General features: G+C 39.7%; 2 protein-coding genes across 3 annotated transcripts in view; one reads left to right on the forward strand and one right to left on the reverse strand.

Moving 5' to 3' along the window:
- The window catches only part of LOC117295821 (rRNA N6-adenosine-methyltransferase ZCCHC4-like), a gene marked incomplete at its 3' end in the record, with an annotated part of 40440 nt that overhangs the window by 6331 nt on the left and 11368 nt on the right, over window positions 1-22741 (forward strand). Inside the window, 8 exon segments of one of the 2 annotated variants that reach the window (XM_033778587.1) lie at window positions 14623-14709; window positions 17117-17315; window positions 18343-18526; window positions 19189-19280; window positions 19971-20043; window positions 20400-20616; window positions 20936-21039; window positions 22334-22461. In XM_033778587.1, coding sequence (XP_033634478.1) covers window positions 14623-14709; window positions 17117-17315; window positions 18343-18526; window positions 19189-19280; window positions 19971-20043; window positions 20400-20616; window positions 20936-21039; window positions 22334-22461 — 1084 coding nt within the window. 2 annotated transcript variants of the gene reach the window in all.
- Window positions 512-6508, reverse strand: LOC117295823 (branched-chain-amino-acid aminotransferase-like protein 2). Its single transcript, XM_033778589.1, has one exon. It carries the CDS (start codon window positions 6220-6222, stop codon window positions 5233-5235), a length of 990 nt encoding a protein of 329 aa, XP_033634480.1. The 5' UTR covers window positions 6223-6508; the 3' UTR covers window positions 512-5232.

Raw genomic sequence — 22741 nt, forward strand, 5'->3', positions numbered from 1 at the left:
ATTTTAATTTTGTCAAAAAAAAACAATAATTTTGAATACCCTTATCCAGTGCTTTTCTGAAAGATTCGCGAAAAGCTCCGTTACGTATTCAGTCGTGTTATTGGAATATTTTTGATATCTTCTCCCCATAGAGGAATGGTATACAAAGGGGTGGGGGTCCTGTCAACGCTGCACGTCTAAGTAATGATAAACTGCGTTAATGTTTCATTGTAAATGCCACAGCAATCATACATGCGATTAATACTGTAGAATCATGACATTAAGTTAAATTAATGTAAAAACACAATTCTTGAACATTAAAAAACAGTTGCTATGCTAGAGATGGAATGTAAATCTTCAAAATGATGCTTTGCGCCTAAAAAAAGCCTCTTTGTAAAAAAAAATAATAATAATCACAGACACAGGCGAAAATATCACATGCAACAACCACAAAGTATAATGTCTTAAAAAAAAAATAATTCTCAACACAAAATTTTAACAAATGTTGGAACACATACCGTTTTTACTTCAATCTACACGTAAAGTTTATTTTTCAAGGAATTAATCACGAATAATATTTACTCCAATCAGGCTCCAAGTGTTTGAAAGAACAATGAATGGGCCGTCATACATAGTGTGCTAATTAATTTACATAACCCATTAACATAACTCATTACCATAAAAGAAAGGATTCTTGTTAATATATATATTTTTTTAAAGAACACAATGTATTTAAGGTTGCATAACGAAGTCATATATTAAACAAAAGGTTAACAATAGGGGTGAGGCAATTCAATTTTGTTCAGCTGAATTGAATTTAATAATTACTGCATTTCACTTTCTTTAACGAAATAACTAAACAACGTTCAGAGCTCGGCCTCAGGTAATTTCCATTAGAAAAAGTAAGTGCTTAGACTCACTCTATGGCAAACAATTATCAGTGCCAGAGTGGGACATTGTTGACTTATGAAACACAGCACAGACGTCATCAAAATTTATTGATTCATTAATACACCATCTGCTGAAATCATATTATTACTTGGGATGCAATAACTGATGACGGCAAACGCCGTGATAATGCACCAATTAAGTGGGTGCCTCAAGAGACGTTAATCAAAATGCAGCCATGTTGGTTTTCTTCAACTCAGTTCCATAAGCTAAATTGAGCTATGGTTGACACAAGACTCATGGTTTGGGTAAAGTCTGTAAACACCTTAACCAAACAGTGCACTCCTTTATTTTCCACCATGACAAACTAAGGTTGGACTACTTCAACGAGATTTGGAGCAGTGGCACTTTGTACAGTGCTTCAGCAACCAAACAGTGCTTCAGCAACCAAACAGCACGGAGCTTGAGAGTGAAACGTGATTTTGAAAACGCCCATTAAGTTAACCACGGCGGGCAAAACAATGGTGTGGTCCCAACGAAGTGACAACTTATCTTCCTTTCTAACTGTGTTTACAGGGAGCTTCACCTAGCTCATTCATCTCTCTTGAATTTCGGCACAATCACAAAACAACATAGATCTAGATATGTATAATATGCTCATCTGAACACTTCTCCACACATAAACAATACATTATCACATAAACAACAATTTATTTTCAAATATATACTGACAGCAAATATTTACAGAAACCACAAGGTGAGATGAGAAGTCAAGAAAATTGATCTGAGAAAACTGATAAATAATAATTATTGTAATCGGAGGGAGGAAAACCCTAACATGTACAAATTTATGAGATAACCAACTCATAACTCAATGGTTTCATTTACTAACTAAGTAGCCTACAGTTACTTTCGTTTTCTTACCACAACCAAATCGAAGAAAAAGATTTAAACTGGCAACGAGGAAATGAAATAAACAACATCTTAATAAACACAACAACAACAACAACACATCCAGAACAACAATTTATAAATAAAAGAGTACCGTGTTTACCGAAAGCTGGTCCTAGTTCCATAATTCAATTACGGGGGAACGTAATGTCATGCAATAAAATTAGAGACAGCTTTAAAAGAATAATGAATAAAAAATACTTTAAATATCAAACTTAAATATGCCTTCTTCTTCTTACAATAATAGTAACCTACTTATAAGTGGATATTTTTCAAAAATAAAACAAAATTTCAAGTAAAGTATCTGAGATTAAAATTGTGTGTTTGGATCGAACAAAGCCAGTTTACACACAGATATAACAACATAATATTAATAGGCCTAGCCTAATTGGTTTTTTTGTACATTTATTTATCCGTGTGCACATTGTGTCTTGGATGAAACACAGTTTGCAATCTTTATCTAACTTTATTCCAATCTGGAAACCCAATCAAACACATAAATATATAGGCACACAGAATAACGGCTAGGTAGATACTTTTACTGGCCACAATAACGAGTAAAATATATTAACTGAACTATTCTCACAAAACACACCAACACGAATAAAATATTATCTTGGAAAAAATTTTACCAAAAAAATAGGACACATTTTGTCATTCAAATATTGTCAGCCACAAACTAACAATATTTAGCTATTGGCATAACTACGAATGCAGTGTTTGTGTTTACGCCAGACACCGTGTCTGGAAGGGGTGTCTGGAAGGGTAAACAACACAGTGCTGCAGAATTATGAATTCACAATAGAAGATTGCGAGAGTACTTTTACATGTATAATGTTAACAGACAGTATTTTCTACCGTGTATAATATACGGGCTTAGACTAGGCTTACAAATAATACCACAAGTCATCTATATGCGTTGGTTAGTTTATAGACTAACTTCTGAAATAAAACCGTGACAGAGCTTTGTTGAAGGTATACGAATAAATTACCAGGGCAGAACCCATTGCCTCTGGGGTTTATTCATCAGCCTTTTAAGTTCAGGGCAGTATTTATAGTTGCCCATGGATACTTTTTTATATTTTCCATTGGATTGTTGTAGATGGATGGTATTCTACTTTTATAAACATGTTTGTCACATAGACATGTTTGTCACAAAGTCCGCGATATAGTGGGCAGATAGTGTACATATTTGAGGGTTCCAACTGTCGTTTTCATAACCTGGAATATGGCATACAGGCATGAGTAAGATATTCTGGCTGAAATGGCTATCCCAGTTCGTCCTATGAACAAATAACAGAAAAAAACAAGCACTAACGGTTTATTTGAAAAATAGGTATTGGCCTTTTCTCAAAAAAACACATGTGGGAATTGCCCATATTCAATGTAATGAAAACGAAATTGGGCCAACACAGGTTTTTGGGGGGTTTTTTTTGAAGAAAAAAAAGCTATGTAAGCTTAATTGAAAACAACCATGCTTGAACCATCAATGGCATACATCACGACGTCACAGTTTAATATTGCTGTTCTACAACCAGTACACTCCTGAACTTTTCAAACCGTTATCGATTAAGTAGACCTTCCTTTGGGTGAAGGTTTAAATGGCGATAAGCCATGCAAGTCATAGGAAGAGTCAAATTGTAATAACAGTGGGGTTAGGGTCAATACGATTATTTGTGGTTTACTAACTGATGGCCAAGGCTATTCTTCGAGCGACTACAAAGTATTCAAGGAATTCTGCAGCACAATACAAATCAAAAACAACTAGAATCGGAATGTGGAAGCCATTTTTAGATAATGGTGGACACAATACTACAACACTATTAGGTTTGGGTGGATGTGTTTGTGTATTTTATTACCAAAACAAAACAGTGCACTCCGATGGTGTCCGCCATACCTCATAAAAAGCTAATAGTCGTATTTTGATCATTTTGTGGATGAATTATGACATTTTACCCGATTAGAATGTCCACAAGTCTACCAGCTAACTATAGTATTCCGCAAGGCAAATCTTAATTTGATTAGCATTAACCATTGTGAAAATTATTAAGTCGTCAAGGTACTAGACTGCATTTCCTCTCAGCCTCGGTTTGGTTACACTGAGCTCAATGGAATAATGAAGATGGCCACGCCCTTAAACTTAAGTGTCAATAAAAAAAATCCTTCTTGAAACTACGGAGGTTTTCTAACTCATGTTTATCTCGTTCTATATCACTTCCTTTGGGCCAAGTGATAAGTTAATTACCTACGAACGTCTGTATCAAGACATGCCCTCAATCCAATTTGGAAAAGTACATCTTGAACTGACTCAAAATCAAATTAGAAGATAAGCTTACAGGGGCGTTCTGTGAGTAAACGGCATTTTAATTGTGACGTAGGGTTTCTATATACATGCGCTGATCAAATTAGCTTATGCTAATTTGGCTAAACTAGGTGAATTGGTAATTCAAATCTGTTATGTAAAAGCTACTTTAGCTTTTTCATATATTACCCTTTCCCCCACTTGCTCTCTGTACATGCGCTTGATAGACCGATGCTGAAGGATGTACAAAGTGTATTGACACAAATTATATTTGCATATCTAATTAATAAGTTAGCCATTTGCTGTAAAGAAGGGGGCTTGTACATGATGGCTGATAACGTATAACGGTTTGGGTATTTTGGAGTTTGCTCGGATTTGTGTTAGCTTGTGATAAGCATAGCCAATGAATTGTGACGTGTGCCAAATCATGGTGGACATTTTGCAACTGGAACTAGCTCCTAGTTGAAAGGTTTGAACGAAGGGGGACTTGGCTAATGGTGCACTGACTTTCGTTGTGGCATTTAACTAGACAAACAAAATTATTTGAAAATTTGCAATATCTGTCATCTTCATATTTTGGAGGTAATTTTTCGGCTGAAAGTTTGTTGCGAATACTGTAAAAGTGTACTTGTCGTCAATTGAGTTTTGTCAATTGATGCAAGCCCTTTTAAGGGCAAGGACGTACATTCCTGATTTAAATGCAACAATGACATGTGTGCCTACATCACAAACGGAATAGTTGATGTCATATGGACACATTGACAAGAAAGTGTAGATTTTTCAAGTTCAAAGCAACAATTTGTCTCTGTTTCACTGGTGTTCGTGTAACTATTACCATAAGACAATATTCATACTGTCAAAACCCAACTTCCAATGTCAGTGTTCACAAATAAACCAAGAACGATTGATGAACATGCGACATTGTATTGTCAGAGTTAGCACCTTGTTTAAGGTTGGTAGTATTAACTTTGAGTTTAGACATAACTTTACATAAACTGTTTTCACAAAATAACACACATTTTCTGCATTTTTGTAGCTCCATCAAGCCTATTACTCATTTTGCATTGGTTCACATTTTTGTGTGTTTATTTTAGTTAACTTACACAAACCAATCAGTTCGAGTCTTCACTCCCCTCTGGTCGAAGTCTCATCTTATACATGGCTTGGTAGTAAGGAGTTGTAAATTCGATGGCCTCTCTGACATCGGGCTGCAGTTCTGACATTTCCACTTTCTTTTTCGGTGTGGGCTTCCGGAAACCGGAGCTGTTCAGAGCGGCATTGTACCACCCCATCAGGCGGTTCGAGGCCCGCAGGACACGGGGACAGTGCCACTTGAGTGACCCTACCTTTGCCGGGTTCCAATGCATCATTTGCTCATCGAATGGGATCCCAGTGGCCAGGCAATACTGTTTCAACATACCCTCCGGGTCACTGAGGAGATCGTCCGCGTCGATGACTATGGGTGTCTTCCGATATTTGTGCTCGACGTACTCGAACAGATCGTAGAGTTCCTTGATGGTGTACCCATCGGCCGGGATGCATCCGGTGATGTCTGTGCCGACCACCATCTTGGTTATCCGAGAGGCCTCAAGGCGGGGTTTCAGAGACGTGAAGACCTTCACAGGATCCCGAATCAAGAAGGTGTGTACAAAGTCCTCGGGGATATCTTCGAGATGCCCTGCCACCGCGAAGCCGAAATCCTTGGCGAAGATCACACTGGCTGACTGGTTTTTCTGTGATGCTTTCTTCAGTTTCTCCTTGACGCGGGAGTGGGAGAGCGTAGGCGCTAGAGACGGTATGAACTTCAGCCACCTTCGCTCCGGACCGAATAGATACGCTGCAGTGTACATCTCGTTATAGACATCAGACCCATCCAAGGCAATGATGGACCGCTCAAAGACAGTGGACAGCGATCTTGGAGCAGACCACAGCATCACTTTAGCCGTTGTTGTTGTTGTTGTTGTTTTGTTTTTTGTTTTGCTGTCATCACCAGTCCATGCCATTCTGGCCGAGTTCATCCCATCTGTGTGACTCGGCGACACCGTCTTCCCTTGCATGCTCATGGCACTCAAAGACCTCTCTCTTCTAACTGTGTTTGACATAGTGACGTCAGGTAGAAGTACAGCGTTCGGACTGAACGATATTTTGTAACGTCTCACCTCACATCCGACTTGTAACAGTCGCGGATCTTGTCAAGTTGCTCGTCAGCCTCCTCTAAATCTCACGACCAAAATGCGAGAATAATCACCGTTTGTGTCAAATTATAGAGATTGTGGACACCGAACTGGAGTGAACTGCACACTACTTCACTTTCCTGAGCATTCGTGGGTGGGTGATAGTCGCTCAATGGTATGTGGTCAAAGTCTGCCCTCTGGCAAAAGCTGCTTCGCTGTGTGGTACCCGTGTTTCCCTATACACGTACCCATACAACAGCGTACCCTGTCCTTGGTGGCGGTGACGTCAGAACTAGTCAACCGTTCCATCTTTCTGGCTGGTGCACATTGCGTAATCATTGTTCTGTGCCGAACTGCTGCTTTGCAAAACATAGTGATTTTTTGAACAATGTACAGTCGCCTGTTTCATTGTCATTTCGTAGACTCATCGCTGTGAAGTACCTAGAGCTGTATGAGGGATCGTAGAAATAGTACATTATTAGAAGGCTTGCATTGGACTGTGACACTGCACAGTCTGGATATTTATTAAAGGCACTGGACACTATTGGTAATCATTACTCAAAAACATGTTTAGCATACAAACTTACTTGGTAACGAGCAATGTAGAGCTTTTGATAAAACATTGTGAGAAAAGGCTCACTCTGAATGAAGTAACGCAGTTTTTGAGAAACTTTTATTCAGGCATCTGAAAACGCACACAATAAAAATTGTGCCACAATTGTGTATTTTCTTTCATTATATTCTTGCAACTTCTGATGGCCCAAAAGTTTCACAGTTATTATGTTATATATCTGTTCCCCTCTCTATGGATACACCTCGTAAGATTTTTTTTTTTTTTTTTTTTTTTTTTACCAACGCGTCAATGCCTTTAAGTTATGATAATTTCCCAGGGTATGGCCATGTTTAAAGTAAAGTTATATTGCTTGTAGTTCAACCATGGAAGCATGGTTCAACACCTCGATCTTTCTTTAGAACAAACAGGGGATGGTTTTTCCTGCCTGCTCTTTTTACACTCAATGAACTCAGCGGTCACCGTGATCATTTCTACCTCCATGCCGTGATCGAGTGGTTATAGACTGCAGGACTTGCAATTACAATAAATATTGTCGTCAAGTTACTGAATCACAATTTCTTGAAATGTTTAATTCATAACCATAGACGTTAAACCATTGTTTGTATGAGAGAGATTGGCTGTTGCCAGCTTGGTGTTTATCCCCTTGTTGGAGTTTGCCGAGTTCCCTTGATGGGAAAATCATTCAAATAATTACAAAAGTCCTCTCTCAAAAAGCCTACGTGTCTTTAAAAAAAAAGGCAGAGTTTCATCCATAGATTAATAAAACAAAAATAAGTCTAGAGATTTGCTGAATAATTTGCTAAGATATCCAGCTTAGAAACCCAGACCAGCCTGTCCCAGTCTTGTGTTTTATTTGCGCTGGTGATTAAGCTATGTTGAATTTGTGACGTAATTTTTATACGGGCTTTAATAGACAATCTTTCACAAAGGAGGTCATCAAACTATGTGCCGTTATGTTCATCGGATCGATGTCTCTTTGTTGAGTCACCCCACTGAGACCAATGGTGGTTCAAACAACAAAACTCTTGCTCTTATTGTTAGCTAGACTTGTTGACAAGTCGTTAAAATTGTTGTCGACGTAATAGCTTTCAGAATCTCTCCACGGTTCTCGCGACACTGTTCTCGTGAGACTACCTCTCTCGTCAACAAGTCTAATTGAGCTGGGCCCAATTTCATAGAGCTGCTAAGCACAACAATTTCCTAAGCATGACATTTCTTCCTTGATAAAAACAGGATTACCATCCGAATTTCCACGTGATTTTCAGGATAAGCAAACAACAGCTGAATACCAGTACCAAGCAATATTATGCAACGATTGGAAATTCGGTTGTTAATCCTGTTTTTATCAAGAAAGAAATTTCATGCTAAGCAATTTTTTCTGCTTAGCAGCTCTATGAAATTGGGCCCTGGTTGCAAACTGCTTACCTGCCCAAATAATGACTCATGCATGATATACAATGCAAGCTCCTTTTTAATTTTTACAGAGCCAATTCACAAGAAGTAAAACCCGCGATAAATGAGGGCTCGCACCAATATTTCCAATGAATATCCAGGGGACGTTACCCAGGGACGTTACTTTAAATGCATAAGAGTGAATAGGCAGTCTTTGAAGAGCCATATGAGGGACAACTTACTCTTTTTCGAGTGGTCTTCCACTTTTTTAGATTTGAAGTTTGCATCTTTTTGAGTGATTTTTCACTCTGTCCTGGAGGTAAACATTACCTCTAAAAGAGTGAAATAACCACCACTCTTTTTAAAGAGCCAAAGGGACAACTCGAAATGTAAAGAGAGGTGTTTTTCACTCTTTTAGATCTAGAGAATAGAGTGACTTTGCTGAGGTCGAAACGTGAGGGCACTATATGGTGTGGCACTGTTGTGCCAATTCACAAAACATGTCTACTTTTTATTAAAAAATGCATCCGGCTCATGTGCGTACGTGCAAGCTCAATCCCATCACCCTGGATTTCACGGCAGACTCCACTGACTCCTGTTTTAACAAAAAAATATTGACTTCTAGGTTATCCTTCTCATGTTCAATGCCTGTCCATAAACAAGCCCCTAAGTAATTCAATCATGGACATGCGGCAAGCTAATGGTGCTGGATGAGAGAACTTGGGTGTATAGAAATAGCTCATGATAACAAATTTGCCAAGAAAGCGTCTCGTCGCATTTGCAGATAGATCCTTCGCAGTCTATAAACCCAAACTCTGGAATAAACTTCCAAATCTCATCAGGGACCCAAGTTTGTTGTTTTCAAGGTGGGCGGTGCCGTGCGGGGCCTGCCCAGAACTAACATTTCGCCCAGCACTATGAGAGCAAAAGACACTGTTGCCCATCAGCACTGTCCCCAAATTGCACTTCAGCAATGACGGCCCCCATATCCAAACATGAATAGTGTTGTTGAACCGCTCACCCTTGGTGGACTAAATTTGATTTAGAGCCCATCACTAAATTTGGTCCAGCTACAACCATAAAGAAAGGATGGTACAACCATGCACACAACATCTTTCAACACATAAAAGACACATGAAAACCCATTATATTTTAGGAGGTCTCTGACATTTTTTTTTATGTCTTATTTAGGTCTTATGTTCCTTATCGGCGCCTTTGAGCAAACCTTTGATTCAGGCGCTTTGTCAATAATGTTGAATCGTGTTGATTGATTGATTGCTCGTTTCTATCGCTTGTGAACACCAGCACAAAAGTCATTCACATTCCACATGAGCTCCCTATAACTGTTATAATTACTATGGCAGCCTCCTTAAAGGCAGTGGACACTATTGGTAATTACTCAAAATAATTATCATCTTAAAACCTTACTTGATTACGAGTAATGGGGAGAGGTTGATGGTATAAAACATTGTGAGAAACAGCGCCCTCTGAAGTGCCATAGTTTTCGAGAAAGAAGTAATTTTCCACGAATTTGATTTCGAGACCTCAAATTTAGAATTTGAGGTCGTCTCGAAATCAAGCATCAGAAAGCACACAACTTCGTGACACAAGGGTTTTTTTTTTCTTTCATTATTATCGCGCAAATTCGACGACCGATTGAGCTCAAATTGTCACAGGTTTGTTATTTTATGCATATGTTGAGATACACCCACTATTAAGACTAGTCTTTGACAATTACCAATAGTGTCCACTGTCTTTAAAGACACTGGACACTATTAGTAATTGTCAAAGACCAGTCTTCTCACTTGGTAAATCTCAACATATGCATAAAATAACAAACCTGTGAAAATTTGAGCTCAGTTAGTAAAAGAAAGGAAAGTGTAACAGGCGAGGTGAGACAAGTGCCACTCTGGTCAAAGGGGAAAGTATACCGGTGTCGCATGCAATTATGTCCTCTATGCAATACTATCCGGAGAACATCATTGCATATGCAATAATGTCCGCCGGACGGTTTTGCATATGCAAATGTGTCCGCCCAGACGCTGTTGCATGATGCAATTAAGTCCGCCCGGACACATTTGCATCTGCAGTTGTGTCCGCCCCGTGCAAAACCGTCTTTGCAGTTATTTAAACGTACTTGGTCGACGGAACACGTTCGCCATTTTTTACAAGCTATAAGTGCATGTCGAGTCATGAATGACAACGAGAAACGTTCGGTCGTTGGGTATTCGCGACAATAATAAAAAATTAAATACGTGAATATTCATGCTGCATTTTGTAGGTTCAGTGCTTAGGCGCGCACATACATGTACAGGCGACATGTAGGTCTGCCGGACGGTTTTTGCATAGCCCCGGACACGATTGCATATGCAAAAGTGTCCGGAGCGGACAGTATTGCATGGCGGACACAATTGCATCTGAGACCGGTCGTGGCGGGCGTACTCTCCCAAAATGTGTTTCATAGTTAAGAATTTTTGAAAAAACGGCCCATCTGAAGTAACGCATAATTGTTGAGAAAGAGATTTCACTCAAATATTAAATGACTTCACACATGAAGCCTTTTTAGGCATCAGAAACACAAATTTGTGCAACTAGGGTGATTTTCTTGTATTACTTTCTTGCAACTTCGATGACCAATTATTCACCCCATTTTCTTTGTACAGATACGCTGGAAACCAAGTGAGAATACTGGTCTTTGACAGTGTGGCATGAGGGTAGAATTATACATCCATGCTTAAAGCCGTTATACACTTTCGGTACAGAAAACAAGAAAAACAAGTTCACAGATTTACAAATAAATTACAGGGTTTACAGAAAGGTAATGGTGAAAGACTTTTCTTGAAATATTATTCCATGAAATGCTTTACTTATTGAGAAAACATTAAAAAAATATCAATTCTCGATAGCGAGAATTACGGATTTGTTTTAAACACATGTCATGACACGGCGAAACGTGCGGAAACAAGGGTGGGTTTTCCCGTTATTTTCTCCCGACTCCGATGACCGATTGAGCCTAAATTTTCACAGGTCTGTTATTTTATATATAAGTTGTGAAACACGAAGTGTGGGACTTGGACAATACTGTTTACCGAAAGTGTGTATAATGGCTTTAAGGTGTCCAGTGGTCGATTTCACATAGATAGTCCTAACCCAAGGACTAGTCATGGGACTCATAGGGTGCGTTCGATTAGCCTCTTCGGGTCGACCCCGGTGTGTGTGGCGTGGTTTTTTTTCCAGGACGAACGTGTGCATATAATAACCCACGTTCGTCCTAGAAAAAAAAACCGCCACACACCGGGGTCGACCCAGGGAAGCTAAAAGAACGCACCCGTTATTAGAAGATAGGCTATAATAAAAACGTGTAAGGCTAGTCCTACGGTCAGCACAGGACGAGTACGTAACTCATAAGACTAGTCTCGACTCTGAGTGATATCCACCCAGTGCCTTTAACGGGTTCAACCTAAGTCGATTGTCAGACCGAGTAGTCCAAGGCGAGCTGTATTGTTTGACTTCAAGGAAAGTCAATTGTGTATAAGACTTTGGAGACGTCGCCATCCGTCGTACATTGGATTGCCACATACTAAATGGGGCTCAATACGTGGCGTGATGTTGCACCACGCCCTTCCCATTGTGTTTTCATCTTGTTCTTGGAATCGCGGGAATTCTTTATACGGTTTGAGGGGGAAAGAGTGTTATTGCCTCAGTGGTTAACTAGAGCACATTTTAGGAGCACCCCCTGCCATTATTACCGATGGTCCCAGACTTTTCTTGTCTGGCCCCGTCCCCGTCACGGCCGCTAACTGCCTGGCCTTTTGTCAAGGCCTTCGTGGAATTGACTGGAAGGAGAGACCACAATGTACCGAGTGCGCGCCCGTGGTCTCCACTTCCAGTCGCTTGGGATCGCGGCTCTCCAGGCCACGGAAGCCTTGACAAAAAGCTAGATAGAGGGCGGGCGGCTTGTACACAAAGTGATTATTTTGCTTCCTCGATTTTGAAAAGACCTGTCAGACGAAAACTCGAAGTTTACTGGTTGGTGTAGGCAAAAGTTCTATGGTGCATTTGAAAGAGAAACAAAAATAGGGGGGGAAATATTATAACAGGCCTAAATCTCCGTTTTTGAATGTAAAAGTTTTTTTTCGCCATTTAAATTATGAATTTAATGGTTTACTCAGATGTTTAATTAATTTTAAGTAACTGTTCTCCTCCATATCAGAGTGAACAGTACTTCTACCTCCCCGTTTTTCTGTTAAGATTTAGGCCATTTTAAACAGTAATGTAATGTTTTACTCAAAATTTAAAACTATATAGTAACTGTTCATGTAACTCTGCTGCTGAAAGCATTGAATGAAATGAAATGAATTTACCTGTGTATTCGGTCCCGAACCGAACCTGCTCCAGTTTGGTCACATCGGATACTAAAGGTTCATAGTTTTGCAATCTCCAAAAAAAGCCCAAATAAGGCATATAATTCGCGTCACTACGATAGACTTATCACCAAAAGTTATTAGCTAACGATGCTGTAATCTATATCAAAGTTTGATGAACGTGTTGTGCTCTCTTGTGTACTTTGGTCCTGCATGGTGGAAAATTTCACAATTTTGCTGCTAAAACGCACGCACTGTACTGATGAGCAACGTTCAATAATCGAATAAGGTTTTGTAGTTGATTTCTTATATCAATCATCTGTGAATGCATTCAGTTGTTCTTTGAGACAGTGGACACGATGTTGGCTCACTATTGGTAATTGCCAAAGACTAGCCTTCACAGTTGGTGTATCTCAACATATGCATACAATAACAAACCTGTGAAAATTTGAGCTCAATCGGTCGTCGAAGTTGCGAGATAATAATGAAAGAAAAAACACCATTGTCACACGAAGTTGTGTGCTTTCTGATGCTTGATTTCGGGACCTCAAAATCTAAACTTGAGGTCTCGAAATCAAATTCGTAGAAAATTGCTTCTTTCTCGAAATATACGTCACTTCAGAGGGAGCTGTTTCTCACAATGTTTTATACTTTCAACCTCTCCCCATTACTCGTAATCAAGAAAGGTTTTATGATGGTAATTATTTTGATTACTTACCAATAGTGTCCACTGCCTTTAAGCCTACCCTTTATGATTTCCCTCTCCACCTTTGAATTTTGCTTTTCAACCTTTTGAGAATGAACCAGCCCCTTCCCTCTATAAGCCTTTTTGAGATAATTTGTTAAGGGCCTACATTTTGAGGCAGACACTCTAATTTCCTTGTTAATATTGGCCCATATTGGCCCATTTAGACCTACTTATTTGTAATGTTATGTGCCAGCTGTAACACGAGAATATGTTGGTATGGCGGTGTTGTTACTGATCTGAAACAGTTTATGTGAACCTCTACAGAGGATGTTTTGATCTGCTACGAAACGCAAACAACGTGTTATGAGAGCTTTTATCTGCAATTAAGTTATGAATAGTCTCCCGTTTTCTTATTGACATGTACCATAGCCATGTCCAGACTAACATTTGAATGAGAAAAATGGGAAAATACGCACTTTAGTACCAAAAGACAACTCGAATGAAATGTAAGGAGAGGGGGGGATGACTAATAAAGGAATAGAGAAAACAGAAAAAGCCGGATTAACAATGAGGTATCGAGGGGAGGATAAAGCCTTTTTGATGTATGGCGGACAAGATAGGAAGGCACTGTTTGGTTGGATGTATACACACAAAACTACCCATACCTTATAGTGTTGTAGCATTGTGTTCGCCATATGTTAAGCAGATTTGAGTGGCCACTGTAATATTGGGTATCGTAAAAAACTGTTGCCCAATTCTGACCTGTGGGATGTAGTTGATGCCCAGCTTGATGTATTTTGAATGACACTGGCCCTATACAATGGTCTCAGTTGCTCAAAGATTATGCACAGGTCTGACGTTTGGAAAATAATACCCGTATAGAAATGTTTTTATTTTGAGGGACATTGATGGGAAGTTGGAGTCCATTTCAAATTTGAGCAGGAGGATAAAAGTCAAAAGGTCAACGTATAATTTTCCCCTTTACTGTGAAAAGTTGTGATACTTCTTAATATTATGTTGTTTATATTATTATTGTATAGGCCTACTATGGAAGTTTGTTTGAGTGCGATGCGCCACAGAGTCGCGCCGTTACCTTCATTGGACGGTATTTTTTGCATGGGTTTATCTGATCAATAGAGGGCGCAGTCCAAACAAACGCTGAAACTCAAACATCTGGTACCCAGTATTCGAAACAATGTTTTGTGAATAATCGATTTTTAGGCATCAGACTAGTGAATGTCATGCCGTTTCGTCTGCATGTTTTTGTGCTTGTAAACTGGAAATCTTGAATGATTTTGTCTTAATTTCAGAGAACGATATCATGTGTGCTGCTAGTGTGGCAAATACTCTAGGCGTAGAGGTGTCTCTGGTGCAGAATTCACCTTGTTGTCCACATGGTTTGTATGACATTGACACTATCTGTCTTCTTTCTAAAAAATAATAACAAAAAGTACCGTATCGATCGTTTATTATCGTATTTGGTCATAACATAATCATTATGTATGGGGGATATTATCGATCCTCATATGTATCCGAACCCAACCCAAACTTTGATTCCCGTTTTACCGAGCGACTGTCACTGTGCAAGCTCCACCGGTGACAGAAGCTCTGCTGTTTACTCACGGTCTGTATTTTCGTCGGGCTTAATCATGCTGAGAATAAAGTTTCCTGTCGTATCCTGGTGTCATGTGTTTTCAGTAGGATAACAGGAAAATTGTTCACAGTCAAAACCATAGAGTAAGGGTCAAAACTGAATGTTTTTTTTCGAATCATTGCAAAAGTTTCCGTATGGCGCCACCACTTTTTCATTCGAAATAAAATAATATAGTATCTAATTTACCTGCTTGATATATCCCTTTTTGTAAAAATGAGTGAAAAAGTGGTGGCGCCATACGGAAAGTTATCCGAATCATCTATCAAATTTTTTAACAATAACACTTACACTTCATGAATCATGGTGTGTTGAAATTTTTAAAGTTTTGGTCTTACGCTGCGACAGACAGTCTAGTCCCCCATTAACATAACAGTGCTTATGCATGCACGACATTAGAGCAACGTCATATATGTTTTTACACCTTTCATTGATTGGTATTTTATTGAATATTCAGAAGCTAGTATGGCGTGCAAAATAAATCAAAAATATTATTCAATTACTAGATACTACTTATTAACAAATTTAATTACATTTTTGTCCTATGGCTACTAATTAGAATCCAGAGATATCATAAGGCATGAAAGTAAAACACCCCAACCCCCTTGAAGCACAAATGAAGAAAAGAATAACCTTTCAAAAGTGTCGAAAAGCCTTCAAATTTGCATATTTATGTTAATGAGTTTCCGTCATTAGCTGAAAGTGGAAAAACATATCTTAAAAGTCACCTGGAAATAGATTTTTTTTTCTTTCAAACCCAAGAGTATATGCTTATGAACAATAAAACAATTTTTTTAGTAATTGTTTGTCACGATTTATATGTTTAAAAAATATATAAAGTTGTTAGGGGGGTTGACTCCGCCTACCCCTTTTGTGACGTCAATCGAGGCAGACTTTGCCTGCAATGCGTATAGTAGACACACGTGCAAAGTACATGTACGTCAAAGTCGTGAGGTTTTTTTTTAAACTTAAAAACTCACGACTTGGTCCGTACAGGTACTTTGCAATTGTGTTTACTCTACGCATTACAGGCAAAGTCTGCCTCGATTGACGTCACGTCCAGCGCCCTCTCGGGTCGGGGTCTACTCTTAAATTTGTAAATAACATAAGAACTGATTTTTTAAAACCTTAGTTAACTGTTTATTCACATTCCACTCATCAAAACACATATATTAGTGACAAAAGCTTTATTTTGAAAAAGTACCACTTCCAGGTGACTTTAAAACATAGAGGGCTAGCATGCTCAAAATGATGTCTTTACCCATTTAGTGACGTTCTTGAGCCGGAGGTTGTTAAGACCAGTTTCTTGATCTCAAAGAGGAATGCAAGGGTTTTTCACAAGCATGGATGTTAAGTTATGAAGTTGGGATAATTTTCCGTATGGTGCCACCACCTTTTCACTCATTCTTACAAAAAGGGATATCTCATTGAGGTAAACTAGTAGTTGCGATAAGGTAACCCTCGTCCCCACATCGGGAGGAGGGTTATGTTATCACAACTAGTAAACTATGTACTATATTATTTCATGTGGAATGAAAAAGTGGTGGCGCCATACGGAAACTTTTCCCATTGTATAAGTGGAGTTGCTTAAACATGCAACACAACAATGTTTTCATTCATTTCTGTGGGTTTTTTGTGGGTATGGGATACAAGACTTAAGAAGTTATATGGGATCGCAATCACCACAGTGAACATATAAAGCTCTCCTATACTTACAGATTATTTAAAGGGAAGGTACATGTTTCGTAATTGTCAAAGACCAGTCTTCTCACTTGGTGCATCCCATCAAAACCATAAAATATCAAGCCTGTAAAAATTTGGGCTCAATTGGTCATCGAAGTTGCGAGAAAATGATGAGAGAAAAAACAGCCTTGTTGGACAAATATGTGTGCTTTTAGATAAGAATAAAATACTTCTACTGTAGCTAGAAGTCTTTTATTATTTTATTTAGTGAGAAATTATCTCTTTCTCAAAAACCGTGTCACTTTAGAGGGAGTCGTTTCCCACAATGTTTTATACTATCTACAGATCTCCAATGCCTGTTACCAAGTAAGTTTTATATTTGTTTTGAGTAATTACCAAACGTGTACCTTCCCTATAACTTACTTGTTTGTTATTTTCATGATAAACATTGCAATTTTTTACTCACACAGGTCCGACGTTACTGTTTGAGCGGTTCAATGGGAAGCACAAGAAACAGCGCTACTATGCCTGCTCTGCATGCAGAGATCGTAAAGATTGCAGCTTTTACCAGCTCGCTGATGAGAAAGTCTCTGAGGCTAAGAAGATGAGCAGAGAGGAACTCAACAGATCACAGCAGCCGTGGACCAGCCATGAACATTTTTTCCAAAGGTAAAAAGGGAAAAAAAAACTACCGTTAAAGACACTGGACACACTATTGGTAATTGTCAAAGACTAGCCTTCACAGTTGGTGTATCTCAACACTCATGTAAAGTAACAAACCTCTGAAAATTTGACGTCCATTGGTGGCGAAGTTGCGAGATAATAATGAAAGAAAAAAACACCCTTGTCACACAAAGTTGTGTGCTTTCAGATGCAGATTCAAATTCTAAATCTGAATTCTGAGGTCTCAAAATCAAATTCGTGGAAAATCACTTCTTTCTCAAAAACTACATTACTTCAGAGGGAGCTGTTTCTCACAATGTTTTATACTATCAACCTCTCCCCATTACTGGCTAACAATTAAGGTTTTATGCTAATAATTGTTTTGAGTAATTACCAATAGTGTCCACTGCCTTTGACCATTCGATGTATGCTATCAGTCCATAACCACAAAGGTCATAGGGCAGAGTTGAAGTGGTGTCACTTACATCCGCTTCAGACAGGCACGCCAGAGTTGCGACAAACCAAATAGATTAGGAGCGACTGTGGGTTAAACCAAACAAATTTTAGTTTCAGACAGGCGAACTTCACATAACATTTACACTGGGTCCATCTTATGACAAGATCGTTGACTGAAACCAAGGCGCTCCAGACTTCTAGCACGTCCTGTCGCTCCTCACCGTTTCAGTCGTCAAACTTTCATGTACTTAATTCAGAATTTGGTTTCGGCATGACTCTGGAGCGCCTGTTTGAAACGGATGTTAGATGGAGCCTGAGTTTCATTTTTGATCTAGTCTTGGTCTCAAGTCACTTAAGTCGAGTCACTTAGATCGAGAGCAATTCTGAAATAACTGTTGTGAGTATAAACCAAGTTTCTAGTTCTAGTTGTACTGAAATGGTACTGACACTATAATGTAGCAAAGTATTTCATATATATTTCCTCATAGAACACCAGAAGAAATCATCACAACCACTAAAAAAAATGATTTTTTTTTTTTTAGTTGTACCAATTTTTTCCTTTTTTTCTTCAATTTAGAATGCAGGACACTAAGGATTTGAGTCCATCTGAGAGGAAATTTTGTCAATCCTGCAGCCTGTTACTGCGTCCACAAGAAGTCCAGACTCACTCGAAGCATAAGATAAAGGCTGACCTCACCGACGCTATCCTGAGTCAACCATCCTATCTCCTCCTCCCGCTAGAGGACAACAAAACAAACGCTGTGAGTAGTCACCAGGATCATGGAAACTGGTATCAAAGTTTATAGAGAGTAAACATCCACAGAGACTAACATGCCTGGAATCTCATAATTGAGAGGGCAAGGCCATTTTCATTTTACAAAGGCCACTTTTGCAATTATTATTATAATTATTTTTTATTATTATTATAATATATGATTTTTATTATTATTATTATTATTATTATTATTATTATTATTTTTATTATTAATACTTCCATTGGAAAATCTTTTCCCTTTGGAGACCATAGCGGCCACAAGCTGCTTGTAGCGAAATGCCCGGAGCGCCCACAAACATCTGCAATATTTGACCAACTTTTGCTCAAACGAGAGTCAAAGAGAAGGTATATGGGACTGAATTGACATTTGTCGATGTTTTCTATACTGTGTAAACAAAACATTTCCTGTGAAACACCCTTAGTGTAAGCAGTAATACTTAGTGTTTTAGTAATACAATACACAACAATACAAAAAGGCATTTATATACCGCTGTTTCATTTAGATCACAGCGGTAAGCGCCGATTCTTAAGCGCCGATTCTTTGCCTGTGGTAAACAGAGCAATGAATTTGGGCCTATTTTTTTTCCACATATTATTGTCAAGTTGATATATGCCGTATTTTTTATTTTCTTCTGTTTTGTTTTGCAGCAATATCTGTTCTCTAAAACAGCCACTGAGTTTCTGATCACCACCATTAAGAGGCTCGGTTATGACAGAGTGCTGTGTGTTGGGTCTCCCAGGTAATAATAATGATGTAATAATAGTGGCTTCTTAAATAGCATGCATTTCTTTCACTCAGTGACGCTCAAGGCATTTTAACATGCAGTATTTTCCTGCAAGGTATGGGAAACTACTTTTGAATTAGGAGACCTACTTTACATAGCACCATGTAATGGTTTACAAGATGTTGTGGCGCAATATGCCGCCAACCAAACCAGGAACACCGAGGCGAACCCCTTCTCTTTTTGATAAATTAAACCATGGGTCAGCCCTAAAATAAAATGTTCCCACTTTTTTTCTCAAGGGCCAAATAACCATGCCCATTGAAAACCTTGAGCAAATCGGTCAGAAGTACACTCCCTCCCCCCCCCCCCCCCCACACACCCCACATGTCGTTGATTACTGGTAGCTGTTAATGTTTTACTAAAACCATCTTAAGTGATGGTGATGTTAAATTTGCATTGGGATAAATAGTATAAAAAAAAATAATAATAATTACCCATACACCGATGTGTGTTAGCACATTATACTCGGAACTTTCCCGAGCCCTGTGAAAAAATAACACAGGCATGTAACTTGGGTGGGATTCGAACCCACGACCCTTGCAATTCTAGAGCACTGTCTTACCAACTAGACTATCGAGGTTGCCCGGTAGCTAGAGCCTAAAAACCATCTTGACGTCTTGCCGTGTTTGTTTTCTCTTATTGCAGATTACATGAGATGATACAGTCTGAGGCATCATCAGACCTCAGCAGTCTGTTGTTGGATATAGACCATAGATATGTAAGCATTTTCTTGAGCCCTTATCTTATAAGCCAAAACCCTTGGTTTTTGGAAACGCTTGATTGTTTTAATCCTATATAAATGTAGATGTACATGTATACAATAAAGCAATAAAAAAAATATGTGAAAATTTCATTTCTAAAGGTGGAAATTTATGCTGGGCGGCACAATGTACTTTGCTCAGACTGCTGAGCAAAATTTTGAGCTGTGGGTGTCTCCCACCCTGGCTGCAATGCTGGGTGTAGCGTATTGTGTTTTAATTAGTTCCAGCCTTTGGGCTGTTTCATGATTCCAATGATGTCATTTGATAAAGTCCAAAATGTGAGTTTACAATTTCACAATTCTGTCAATTTTAGGGTCAGTTCTACCCTCCGAGCCTCTTCTGTCGTTACAACATGTTCAACGATCACTTTTTAGACGGCGAGAAGAGCAGGACTATCTGCGAGGACTTTTTGCATCGTAACCATGGCGATGGTATCGTTATGGTTACTGACCCTCCTTTTGGAGGCAGGGTGGAGATCCTGGCTGAGGTCATCCAGAGGATGATGGGAAGATGGACAATGGGGTTACAAGGTAAAAGTAGCAAAGGGTCATCATCATTTGGCATTGACTCCCTAGAACAGGAACTGGCTTTCTGCATCGCCCGATGGACTGATAGGGAGCTATGACCCCTTGAAACAAGGTGTTCGTTAAAGGCACTGAACACTATTGGTTATTTCTCAAAAGAATTGTTAGAATAAAAACTTTCTTGGTAACAAGCAATAACCATTGAATGGAGAGCTGTTGTTAGTATGTATGAAATAAGGCTCACCCTGAAGTAACTTAGTTTTTTGAGAAGGAGATTATTTCTCACTTAAATGTTAACTCAATTATTATTATTATTGTATTTCAGACCTTGGCTCGACAGCTAAGCTTCCACTACTTTGGATCTTCCCATACTTCTTAGAACAAAGAATTCTGGATAGTTTTCCTTCTTTTACAATGCTTGACTACAAGGTAGGAATTGTACACCTCAGGTTAATAAATTACTTTGTTGTTTGTATTTCTTGAAGACTTCATTGCTTTAAACATCTAGGTTACTCCAAACCTTCCCTTTTGGGTGCCCTAAGCGAAGCCTTCCCTTTGGGTGCCTCAAACCTCCCCCTTGCTGCCTTTGTAAGCCTTCCCTTTGAGTGCCTTAAGCCTCCCTTTGGATACACCAATCCTCCCCTTTAGATGCCTCAAACCTCCCCTTTGGGTGGCTCAAGCCTTGTTTTGTTGTCCCAAGCCTCTCATTTGGCTGCCTCAAGCCTCTTTGGTGCCCTAAGCCTCCTCTTTGAGTGCCCCAAGCCTCCTCTTTGAGTGCTCCAAGCCTCCTCTTTGCTTTGCCTCAAGCCCCTTCGGGTGCCCAAGCCTCCCTTTGGATACCCCAACCCTCCTTTTCGGGTGCCTTAAACCTCCCCTTTGGGTGTCTTAAGCCTTTCCTTCAGGTTCCCAAGCCTCTCCTTTGGGTGCCTCAAGCCTCTTTGGGTGCCCCAAGCCTCCTCTTTGCTTGCCTCAAGCCCCTTCGGATGCCAAAGCCTCCCTTTGGATACCCCAAACCCCCCCTCCGGGTGCCTCAAACCTTCCCTTTGGGTGGCTCAAGCCTTTTTTTGTTGCCCAAAGCCTCTCCTTTGGGTGCCTCAAGCCTCTTTGGGTGCCCCAAGCCTCCTCTTTGCTTGCCTCAAGCCCCTTCGGGTGCCCAAGCCCCACTATGGATACCCCAACCCTCCTCTTCGGGTGCCTTAAACCTCCCCTTTGGTTGTCTTAAGCCTTTCCTTCAGGTTCCCAAGCCTCCCCTCTGGGTGCCCCAAGCCTCCCCTTTAGGTTCTTCAAGGCTTGTTTTGTTCTCCCAAGCCTTCCCTTTGCTTGCCTTAAGCCTCTTTGGGTGCCACAGCCTCCCATTGGATGCCCCAACCCTCCCCTTTGGCTGCTCTAAGGGGTGCCCCAAGCCTTTCTTTGGGTGCCCAAGCCTTTTATTTGGGTGCTCCGAGCCTCCCCTCTGGGTGTCCTAAGTAATAATAATAATTTATTGATTTTATATTGCGCTCTCTCCAGGACCAGCCTGTTCGCATGACAGTAAAAATTGCAAAAGATTACGAAAATGACATACAATACGTCTCGAAGTCTCCCCTGTAGGTGCCTCAAGTTTTCCCTTGGGAGCCCCAAGCCCCAAGCCTTTTCTGTGGGTAACCAAGCCTCCCCTTTGGATGACCACTACAAATCTAGGGAATGAGGATCTTAATTTTGTGCTTGTTCTCTTGCCATGCAGGTTGACTATGATAATCACCCGTTGTTCCAGAGCAATCGGAAGAAGGCTCGTAAGAAAGGCTCCCCTGTCAGAGTCTTCACCAATCTTCAACCCTCTGAAATCCATCTTCCTCTCGATGAAGGCTACAGGTTCGTTTTTAAATGCATCTTTATTTTATTTTATTTTTTTTTGGGGGGGGGAATCACTAGAGCTATGTATTGAGAGAGTTATAATATGACATGGAAGGACCTGTTGTCTTTAGTCAGGTGGTTGCTGGGCGCAATTGTTTGTCTAAATGCAGCACAACCCAATGTGCAGTCCGGTCTGGCAGCCTTTGTGCCTTTTTGGTTTGTTGGTTTTTTATACCGAAAATGGCTTATAATTGCAACTGGTCGCAACTCTCTCGATACACAGCTCTGGAATTGATAA

This window comes from Asterias rubens, chromosome 10, assembly GCF_902459465.1.
Source record: "Asterias rubens chromosome 10, eAstRub1.3, whole genome shotgun sequence".
NCBI lineage: Eukaryota > Metazoa > Echinodermata > Asteroidea > Forcipulatida > Asteriidae > Asterias > Asterias rubens.